The sequence below is a fragment of the Mytilus edulis genome, chromosome 5, assembly GCF_963676685.1.
Source record: "Mytilus edulis chromosome 5, xbMytEdul2.2, whole genome shotgun sequence".
NCBI classification, from domain to species: Eukaryota; Metazoa; Mollusca; class Bivalvia; order Mytilida; family Mytilidae; genus Mytilus; species Mytilus edulis.
This window is the reverse complement of record NC_092348.1, coordinates 75,521,231-75,533,482: the sequence shown is the minus strand read 5'-3', so window position 1 is coordinate 75,533,482 and position 12,252 is coordinate 75,521,231. Positions and strand designations below refer to the sequence as shown.

General features: G+C 32.5%; 1 protein-coding gene across 1 annotated transcript; it reads right to left on the bottom strand.

Annotated features, from left to right (window-relative positions):
* Window positions 1-10,723: 10,723 nt before the first annotated feature.
* Window positions 10,724-11,740, bottom strand: LOC139525245 (uncharacterized). Its single transcript, XM_071320442.1, has one exon. The coding sequence runs from the start codon at window positions 11,738-11,740 to the stop codon at window positions 10,724-10,726; it is 1,017 nt and encodes a 338-aa protein (XP_071176543.1).
* Window positions 11,741-12,252: the final 512 nt, after the last annotated feature.

Genomic DNA, 12,252 nt, shown 5'->3' with positions numbered 1-12,252 from the left:
TAGCTAGAACAGTTCTAACCTAGAACTGACTAAAAGGTGTCAGGCTGACAGTTCTACGTACTGTTCTAGAACAGTTCTCCTGACAGATTTAATGAGAGGTTAGAAGTGATCTCCACTGTACAATGCTTTTAGAGATATATCGTCATTGTTATCTTTTTTTTTTTACTATCATTTAGATTATTAAGGATTTTCCATAGAGCTTTTGTATCCTTTTTAGAAATGTTACGCAACTCATCAGCAGCCCTCTGTTGATAGTTTGTAAAAGCTTTATTTAATGTTATTTTATGTTCTTTACTAGTTTGTCGGTCCGTGTATATCTGCGTCCATTCGTTTTTCGTTTTGAAATATCAAAAACAAAAAACAAAAAACGAAAGTGTTTTCATTTTTCGTTTTTGATTTCTTAAAAAACCAAAACGAAAAACGAAAGTGTTTTCATTTTTCGTTTTTGATTTCTTAAAAACCAAAACGAAAAACGAAAGTGTTTTCATTTTTCGTTTTTGATTTCTTAAAAATCAAAATGAAAAACAAAAGTGTTTTCGTTTTTCGTTTTTGATTTCACAAACAAAAAACGAAAAACAAAAGTATTTTCATTTTTCAATTTTGATTTCTCAAAAACTAAAATCGAAAAAATGAAAGTGTTTTCATTTTTCATTTTTGATTTCACAAAAACAAAAACGAAAAACGAAAGTGTATTTATGTTATCTTTCCAACACAGTTTAATTGTCATTCAAAAAATGACAATGTTGTCATTTGTCATTCATTTAAAGGTCGTTAAAGTGTATACATGCACAGCGGTTGTCAGATCAATACTACTTTAATCGAAGATAATGTCGACGGATGCAAAAGTCTTTATCAATCTAAACAATAAGGGTGCGTGATCTTTACTTTTAAGTTTGGAGAGGTTAATCTAAGATGATAATAGTGTAGCGTAACTAGCCTCTTTTACAAATAAAGCAAACTATATATTGTTGGCGAGGGAAGGGCTCAAGGACTCCAGAAGAACTGGAAAAAATGATACAAAATCTTTCACACCCTTTCTTAATCTAAAGCGCAAATTTTAATTTATCTATTTTATTATGTTCTGGTCTCGGAGGAAAATATAAAGATACAGCGTAAGACTTTTAGTATTTACATGTATGAACAATATCAAAAGACATATGTAGGATGATGAAAAAATGATGTTATCCACAAAGTCAAGCTATTGTTAGTTTAAACATATTTGTTAATAGTGGATTAGAAAATTTCTCACCGGAACGGTGATCGAACCAGGAACTTATGTTTTTGTATAGTCCAACGCACTAACCTATGTTACTTTTGTATAATGAGGATCAATGGTCTAGTTCCTCGTTGAAGACCCTCCAGCTCCTTTCAAGATGAAGAACAGGCATAAAAGCCCTGTTTATTAATAATTTGTATTTTTTCTATATATTGTGTGCGATTTTGTCCCGTGTACATTTACTCTACATCTCTTTATTTTCTATTTCGGACCTGGACACGGCTCAATGCTAGTTTAGACCTCCAATGTTAAAGGTCATTTTTTTTTAAATTATTTGATGCCTTGGGATTGGGATTTTTAGCTTCTATGTAAACCATGTCAGGTTTTTAACTTGTATTTACAGCAAAGATAGCCAGTTTTGTGTTCTGTAATATACTGTAACAGTTTAATTTTACTTGTCCGGTCGCATCGGAACTTCTCAAAACATCTTCCGAACAATATCTGGACGTCGGTTTCGTGGGCATGTACAATTGCTAAACCACACATGAGCGTTCTTTAGTCTTCGTAGATCTATTCCAACTTGAAGTCTTTTTGAGTCTACGACAAGCAGAATATGATATGTTATACCTTTGAATATTGAAGCCATAGTAATGAAGATCGATTACTTGATTGATGTTCCGTTAACGTAGCCGCAGAACAAAAACGCGAGAGCTACTTTTGAATATTTCTACAATTTTAAGTAGTTTTCCACTCACAAACACAATAATATTTTCAACATTTATTAAAATTTATTTTTTTTACACTTTTTAACTTTTATGTTGTTTAAAAATATCAATTTGACTTGACTTTGGGATCCCGCTTACATGTTTAACCCCGCCACTTTCAAAATATATGTGCCTGTCCCAAGTCGGGAGCCTGTAATTCAGTGGTTGTCGTTTGTTTATGTGTTACATTTTTGTTTTTCGTTCAATTTTTGTGCATAAATAAGTTAGTTTTCTTGTTTGAATTGTTTTACATTGTCATTTCGGTGCCTTTTATATCTGACTATGCGGTATGGGCTTTGCTCATTGTTGAAGGCCGTACGATGACCAATAATTGATAATTTCTGTGTTATATTGGTCTCTTGTGGAGAGTTGTATCATTGACAATCATACCACATCTTTTTTTTTATATTTATATGAGTATATTAAATAAACATGTATATACCAAGCTAAGTCAGTTTATATCTTGTTTTTCGTCTGATTATACAAAAGGCGAGGAGAGCTACTTGATAGATCAGGTTGACTGATAAGCTGTCTATATAAAGTAATGGGACAATGCATGGCATGAAGACATCACCAAATCACCTTATGGAATACTCAAAAAGACAGCCAGAGCTTACCATTTGGTCATCAAATACCCACCAACAGGCCGTGAGCTTTGGTTGGCTCTTAACTCAAATCCAAGAGCACAGCAAAATGTCAAAATATTCTATTCAAACTGGGTGACCTGGGAGAAAAACATTGAAATTTCCAAAGAAATACACACACCCTTCAACTTTTAATAAGGAGATTTGGTATTAATGCAAGTGAGTCAACTATCCAACAAAGTTCAAATGTAGTGGATGTAAGCAATTATATATAGGCAACCATATAATCTTAAACAATGAGAAAAAACATACGGTATTGTCGGCTACAATAGTCCATGAATTGAAAAATATGAAACAGTTCAATTGAGAAAAATAACAGCCTATTTTAAAACAACATGAATTACGAAAAACACATATAAAAGACATCAACAAACGAAAACCATTGAACTACATGCTCCTGAGTTGGAGCAGGCACATGCAATATATTGTGGCGTTTAACGTGCTTGTAAACAGCCGGGACAGTTTTGTTACAGCACAGCATAAGAACAAACTATACAAATCAGTGGAAAAGGGCTTAACGTATGAGATCGATACAAAACAGAAGGAAAAAAAGGTCTAACAAAAACACATACCGAATGTGGCAGGGTATTTTTACCTTGTTTTCAAACAATCAAAGTACTGAAGTACTGAACATCGAATGACTGCAAGTTCGTTTGGATTGTCACAAGCACTTGTCTCAGAAAAAAAATCACATCTCTATACTTGAAAGTGAAGTAAATGTACAGATACATTTTTTTTGAAACTCAGTACACATATTCTATATCATATGATCTTTTTAATTTCAATGCAAAATATAGAGTTCTGACCCTCAATTCCACGGTCCATGGAAAATGATAGTGCGAGTGGGTCATTTATGTGGTATGGACACATTCTTATTTAAATTCTTTATTAAAGAAGTCAGTAAATTTACTACAGATAACACTACATTTGTAAATTAGACGAACTAATCTAATCAAAATGTATATCTCTGATTTCGTAATACTTATGTGTATGAGAAAATTAATATAATATTAATTTTAATAAGATTGTTGAACGAACGCGTTCAATCTTAGGATTTTATTCTTGTCAATTTTTCCGACCGAGCAGAGCGAGTCGAAAACAATTAAATAGACGTCTTTCAAGCCAAAGTTAATATGTTTGCTATACACACATATGATTTTATTAAACTTGGTTATTAATTGTTAATCAAAAATACAGTCCTAGATAATAAAATATCATGAAATATTTGGTCTAGTAATAAAAAAAATCACACAAAAAACAGTAGTTGTCGTTTGTTGATGTCGTTCTCGCTTCTCGTTTTTTAGCTCACCTGGTCCGAAGTGTCAAGTGAGCTTTTCTTATATCTTGGCGTCCGTCGTCCGTCGTCGTAACTTTTACAAAAATCTTCTCCTCTGAAACTACGGAGCCAAATTCAACCAAACTTAGCCACCATCATCATTGGAATATCTAGTATATATGACCTTGCCAACTAACCAAGATGGTCGCCATGGATAAAAATAGAACATAGGAGTTAAATAAAGATTTTGGCTTATATCTAAGAAATCAAAGCATTAAGAGCAAATCTGACATGGGTACAATTGTTTATTAGGTCATTATCTATCTGCCCTGAAATTTTCAGATGAATCAGACAACCTGTTGTTATGTTGCTGCCCCTGAATTGGTAATTTTAAGATAAGTTTGCAGCTTTTGGTTATTTTCTTGAATATTATTATAGATAGAGATAAACTGTAAACATCAATAATGTATAGCAAAGTAAGACCTACAAATAAGTCAACATGACGAAAATGGTCAATTGACCCCTTATGGAGTATTTGCCCTTTATAGTCATTTTTTTAACAATTTTCATAAATTTGTACATTTTTACAAAATATTTTCCACTGAAACTACTAGGCTAAGTTCATTATAGATAGAGATAATTGTAAGCATCAACAATGTTTTGTAGAGTAAGATCTACGAACACATCACCATCACCAAAAACACATAGACCAAGGTGAGCGACACAGGCTCTTCAAAGCCTCTAGTTATATATAGAGTTTAGACCTTTGGTTTTTCCGTTTGAATGGTTTTACACTAGTCATTTTGGAGGATCCTTATAACTTGCTATTCGGTGTGAGCCAAGGATTCGTGTTGAAGAGGGTACTTTAACCTATAATAGTTTCCTTCTACACACTGTGACTTGGATGGAGAGTTGACTCATTGGCACTGATACCATGCACATCTTCTTATATCTATATATTTTTTCGATATTTTTGACTGGGGTCTGGAGCTGGCACGTCAGTAACTGCTAGTAGTTTTTTGTTAATTTATGAATCATATTCGTTTTGTGTAGTTTCTTTTGTTTACTATTTTGTCATCGGACTCGGATTTCTTTTAAACTGAGTTTCTCTGTGCATATTGTTGTGTGTACTTTGTTTATTCTACATGAGCTAGATATAATTGTATAGCAAGTTAAGTGTGACGTCCATTTTCACGTTACTAGTACATGTATATATTTTTATTTAGAGACCAGCTGAAGCCCGGATTTTCTCGTTGTGTTGAAGACTCAATGGTGGCCTTCTGCTGTGCTCTTTGGTTAGGCTGACTGTTGTTTCTTTGACACATTTTTTATTTCCATTCTCAATTTTATTGATTGATCAATTGATTGATTGATTGATTGCTTCATTGATTAATTGATCATTTTACTACAAGCAAAAGTCATGATCATTTGAGAATCCTTTATTTGTATTGTAGTGTTAATTTCACCAATGAAACTCGACATTAATGTTTGTCTTAATATTAAATTTCTTTGTTAACTATAAAATTACCTTCTGATTATAATAAGACACGCAGGATTAAAAAAAATATTTGGCCTTCAATGTCTCAACCTTTTTTAATGTGAGTAACTTCATTGTTCACTTAGATTTCGATTTTGATATTGTTTTTGCAAGTTTCCATAATAGTTTTCCGGTAATTGTTCTGCATAAAACCCTATGGGAAAGCACATTAACTAAATTTTCCAAACGTTTATTGGAACCTAATGATTTGGCAAGGTGTTGCAACCTGTAATGTAAAAAATTTACAGCCGATTGCACTGAGTGTGTAGGCAAAGGTAGCCTATCCTTGGTTAGCTTGCTTGTATTATTATGTTAGGTAAACTACCCTCCTTTAAGAGTAGACTAGTTCGACAAATAACCAATCAATCTGTCTGTAGGACTAGGCTCCTTCTACAGGAGGGTGGTATACCTTACCTAGTTACTTCATAGTTCAGCTAACAAACAAGCGATCCAAAGATATTACCTTTGTCTACACACTCAATGTAATCGGCTGTAATGAAAATGCGGAGTTTGTGAGACCAGGCTGAAGCAACCAGTCGGTAGCAGTCAGTTTTCAAATATATAAAAACAAATATTACATAAGACTCAAACGTATTAAAAATGTTTTTATTAATATATAACCACTATATCATCAGTTTTTAAAATATAATTAAGCAGTCAAAGACACTTTTCAATGAATTTTAAAATTTCATTTCTGGTTTATTTAAGAATAATTGAATGCTTTTTTTTTGTTACTTCATTGAGGTGTAAAGCGATGACCGAAATACATTTTATATGAAAAGCGGAAGCGCTTCATTCTGAAAATGTACGCACGGTCAACGCTTTTACAACCCTATGAAGTTACAAAAAGAAGCATTCAATATTTATAATTACATGTTTTAGCTAGGATCATGAAAACACGATTTTTATCAAGTTTTTATTAAATTCACCTTTAACCTGTCATCATGAATAATGATTTTCGTTGTGTAATGTAACATGAGATGTGCAGTTAGCCAATCAGAATAACGAATTATAATGACACATACATCTTATGTTATTATTAGTTATATAAAGCCAAAATCAATCGCTTTTCGATATATTACACAGCGTAGTGCCCGCTTTACATTTTAGATAGTCAACACTTGGAGTGTTTATAGAATCGTAAATAATTATGATTTTTTTTTAATGATGACAAAATTGCACTATTGGGTGAAATAGCTTTCCTTATTATCGGCGTCCTGTCAAATAGTTCATGAAAAGTAATAATAATTCTGCATTAAAAGAAAAGAAAGTTGTACTCGTGCTTTAACTTTTTTTTGCCACACAAAAATGTTTTTACTAAACATTCTACCTCTGAACTAGTGGATTTCGCTTAAATATGACTGGACAAAAGGTTTATTTTTTGTATTCAAAGTATGGTGGGCAAGTAAATTATTTATTAGCTTAAAAAGATTGATCCGTGCTATAAATTAACTTGTAATTTTGATCAAGTAGGCCCTAGATCTCTAGCTTACGTTCTCACCTAGAGCAGATAAAAATATTGCCGCAGATTTTTTTTATTAACTGTCTGGTAAGGGTTTTTGTTGGGTATACGACCTCCCAGTTTGAATTGTGAAATTGCGAAAATTTTCAAAATTAAATAAAGCAATATATCTCGTAGTTCGTAAAATACTGGCAGATGAATCTTGGTCATCAATTCTAATAATCCTGAATCAACCTTTCTAAACTTAAAAGTAATAAAGTTCACGCATCCATATTGTTACGATTGCTAAAGACTTTTTCATCCGTCGACATTATCTTCGATTAAAGTAGTATTGATCTGACAACCGCTGTGCATGTATACTTTAACGACCTTTAAATGAATGACAAATGACAACATTGTCATTTTTTTAATGACAATTAAACTGTGTTGGAAAGATAACATAAATACACTTTGGTTTTTCGTTTTTTGTTTTTGTGAAATCAAAAATGAAAAATAAAAACACTTTCATTTTTCGATTTTAGCTTTTGAGAAATTGCACTATTGGGTGAAATAGCTTTCCTTATTATCGGCGTCCTGTCAAATAGTTCATGAAAAGTAATAATAATTCTGCATTAAAAGAAAAGAAAGTTGTACTCGTGCTTTAACTTTTTTTTGCCACACAAAAATGTTTTTACAAAACATTCTACCTCTGAACTAGTGGATTTCGCTTAAATATGACTGGACAAAAGGTTTATTTTTTGTATTCAAAGTATGGTGGGCAAGTAAATTATTTATTAGCTTAAAAAGATTGATCCGTGCTATAAATTAACTTGTAATTTTGATCAAGTAGGCCCTAGATCTCTAGCTTACGTTCTCACCTAGAGCAGATAAAAGTATTGCCGCAGATTTTTTTTATTAACTGTCTGGTAATGGTTTTTGTTGGGTATACGACCTCAACTTTAGACCTACTTTAGAAAAAAAACCTAAGCAGAACAACACCCTTGATTTTTCTACTGTAGACCCCAGCTACCCAGCTTCCCTTTGCACCTAGTGAGGACAATTTTTATTACATTTTCGGTAAGGATGGGGTTCGGTGTTCGACCCCAACTTTGGACCTATCTTTGAAAAAAATGAGATAAACAGCAACCTTGATTTTTTTCTCCAGCAGACATCAGCTACCAAGCTCCCCTTTACACATTGTTCGGACAGAAGTATTTCCGTAGACATTTGTTTATTAACTTTTATGTAATGATGGGGTAGGGTGGGTAACTGCGGTCCACTTGAATTTTTTTTACAGGGACTCCAATGTGGTATGGTCTATGCAGAACAATTAACGGAAATCTATGGTAGTTTGCAAAATAATAGTCTTTTTGTATAATGTGATATGTAAAATGTTGGTAAATAATGAAAGCATGCTTCTGAATTAATAGACATAGAAATAAAGAGAAACCATATGATAACCACTAGCAATCTCCCAGAGACAAACTAACGTTCATTAAGGCAACTAGTATGATGGTTTGGATTCGGGGTTCTTAATTTCTGTATTCTTTGATATTTTATGCCATATTTCTCTATTCTTTATACTTTTTGACAATTATTCTCTTATCATTACATTTTAACACCATTATTCTAGCTATTTTATTTATTTCTTGGTCCATTGTCTCTATTATTTATATTTTTTGTCCACTATTCTCAATTCCATACTCCCCCGTCAACGACCTCTAGTTAATGTCACCTTATAGTCTTCACAAATAAGCAAATTTAATACCTTATAGGCTCCTAATGACAAACCAATTTAATATCCCAGTTTGAATTGTGAAATTGCGAAAATTTTCAAAATTAAATCAAGCAATACATTATCGTCCTCGTAGTTCGTAAAATACTGGCAGATGAATCTTGGTCATCAATTCTAATAATCTTGAATCAATCTTTCTAAACTTAAAAGTAATAAAGTTCACGCATCCATATTGTTACGATTGCTAAAGACTTTTTCATCCGTCGACATTATCTTCGATTAAAGTAGTATTGATCTGACAACCGCTGTGCATGTATACTTTAACGACCTTTAAATGAATGACAAATGACAACATTGTCATTTTTTGAATGACAATTAAACTGTGTTGGAAAGATAACATAAATACACTTTCGTTTTTCGTTTTTTGTTTTTGTGAAATCAAAAATGAAAAATAAAAACACTTTCATTTTTCGATTTTAGCTTTTGAGAAATCAAAATTGAAAAATAAAAATACTTTTATTTTTCGTTTTTTGTTTGTGAAATCAAAAACGAAAACACTTTTGTTTTTCATTTTAATTTTTAAGAAATCAAAAACGATAAAATGAAAATACTTTCGTTTTTCGTTTTGGTTTTTAAGAAATCAAAAACGAAAAATGAAAACACTTTCGTTTTTCATTTTGGTTTTTATGAAATCAAAAACAAAAAATGAAAACACTTTCGTTTTTTGTTTTTTGTTTTTGATATTTCAAAACAAAAAACGAATGGACGCAGATATACACGGACCTTTGTCTCATTTTATTTCTGTTTTCAGCATTTTTCAAAACACTATATCTCTTTCGAGCTTTATGAAATTTGTTTCTACTGATCGAGCATTTTCTATTAAACCAAGGTTTTGAGTTTTCATGTTTGTAAAAATGTTTATGTTTATTTATTTTCCCAAACGTTTCTGCCGCCGCATCTTTAAAATTTTTGCTGATATCTAAAACTATATTGTTTATATCATTTTGAGTTGCATCATTATTTACGGACAATTCGTCCAGTTTATTCATAACAGTGGTCAAAATACCTTCGGGATCATTGTGAATTCGATCAACGTATTCAGATTTCTGTTCACTTTTCCACCTGACAAAAGTTTTATCATTTCTATTGTTGATAACAATTGAATCTGATTTACTAAATGTGGCCTGAAGTCTAAAATTTATAAAAGAATGACAATCAGAATATAACGGTATAAAGTCAGCAATTTCAAAATAAAAAATCAAAGGGAAGAGCACTGATGAAATAATTAAATAATCAACAACACTTGAATCGTTACATGTTTTCTCCCCAATATCTTTATCTGATCCAACTCTTGAATTCGCAATATATAAATTATTTTTTCTGCACAACTCTAACAGTCTATGACCATACTTATTAGGTCTACATGTACACTGAGACACTCTTTGTAAGGTGATTTTGTTTCGAGTCAGATTCTCATAATCATACAAATAATCTAATATATCAGCATCACAATCGAAATAAAACATACTAACAACTGACTCATCAGGTATAATATAATCAGGTAAAGACCCAGTTTTTGAGTTAAAATCGCCAACTAGGGCAACATAACAATTTTCAGTGTTTGTTAGGATATTCAATTCATTTTCCAATTCTTCAAAAGCTTCTATAGTAAAATACTTAGAATTTTCTGGTGGTAAATAAACACAACCAAAAATTACATTTGAATTAAGTGACAAAATTGATTTCGAAATTTGAAACCATAAAACAAATTGACTCTCAGTATTATAGAAATTCAACTCTTTTTCTAAACTCTTTCTATAAATAACAACTATTCCACCTGATGTTTTTTAAATTTTTTTCTATTTTTTGTGACATAAATATACTCGTCTGGTAAGTTTAAATTATCTAAATCAGTTAACATCGTTTCAATAAAAATACAGATATCATGTTCAAGCAAAATGTCAATGAAATCAGGAGACAATAGTCTTTTCTTAAGTCCACAAACATTTAAGAAACAAATATTTAAACCATCATTGTTAATTGTATATTTCTTATTCACAGTTTCATAACTTTTCAATTTCTTTTGAGGTTGTCCTCTTGCACCATTCCCCTATCTGCCAGAATTTGGTGAATCATCTGTGTTCGGTGGGCGAGGAGACGATCCCTGTCGCTGTCTTTTGCTAGGATGGGTATCACTAGAATAAGACCCTTTTGGGCTCGTGTCATGGTTTGCTGATGAAGAGCCAGTATGCTCCGTTCTAGTGTCCTCTAATACCGTGTCAGGAATGTAGAGCTGATTGTCTATGTATAGCCTATCACGCACAAGAGAGGCTTGTCTATTTTGCTGTTTGGCCTGTTTTAACACCGGATACAGTTCCTTCCGCTTTTGTTCAATTTCACGAGGAAATTGTTCCCGTATTCCATATGGTCTACCTTTTAGTCTGGTAGCATTTGATAAAACATATTCCAGATCACGGTGATATAGGAATCTTGCAACTAGTGGTGCTCTTCTGTTGTCCCCCTTTGTTCTGAATCGATGGACATTACCGAATTCGATCTTGTAGTCGATCCTCAGCTCATCGTATAGAAAAGATCGCAAAAGCTCTTCCGTATCTTCACCCGGAACTCTATGCAATCCCGTAAAGATCAGATTGTTTTTCATTGACCTGCATTGCAAGTCAAGAATGGCTGCCTTTAAGGACTCAATTTCCTTTGAATTGATGACTGGTGGAACACCCGGTCGGGCGATGGTGTTGTCTTCGAGTTTCTTAATTCTCGTATCATGATTGTTTATATTACGTCTGTTGGTTTTTACTTGTCCAGATACCTGATCGAAAAGATTGCTAACACCTTGGCAGCTAGTCTCGCAGTCTGACAGCTTTTTGTTGACATCGCTCACCTGGTTTTCTAATGTTCTAACCCTAGATGACACCGTTAAGAAATCTTGTTTCACATCATCAAGGCGCTTCTCCATACTTGTTTCCATTCGTCTCATTGTAGAGTCGATACCCGTAACTATTTCCAAAATCATGTTAAGCAATGTGCCGGAGTTCCGATTTACATCATTGGAAGCGTCAACTATTCTTCGGCTTTCTTTAATCAACCTCGACGTATCGCTCATCGACATTCTTTTGATATGATTGGTTGTTCTTATAAGTGAATTATAGGTCAAATTTACTATAAAACAGTTGATTTTACTATAGTCCAAAGTCCACTTTCATTCAATGTTTAATGAACAGTTTTCAATATATACCCTGTTTATCCCCCAGGGTATACAGGACAGTTCTCAGTGAAAATAATAGTTTCGTTGTTATCAAAATCTTCTAATATGGGTTCAGAATCTCCGAAATTCAGACAATAAGCTCAAAAAGTATAATATTTACAATTGTCGAAATCTTACTCCAAAATCTCCTGTATAACTAACCGAAATCCATATTTTTGTTGAGAGAGTAACAACACTTCATTTTCTTTCTAATAACGTGACAATTTAATAGTCACAAGAGACCAATATTTGACCCAGAAGCGTCGGTATGAAAGATAAGTACGTCAGAAAGTTAATTAGTGTTTCAGAAGAATTAGTTTTTATATATCAAGGGAAAAATAACCAGATGACTGTGAACATTATTTAAAGTTAGTAAA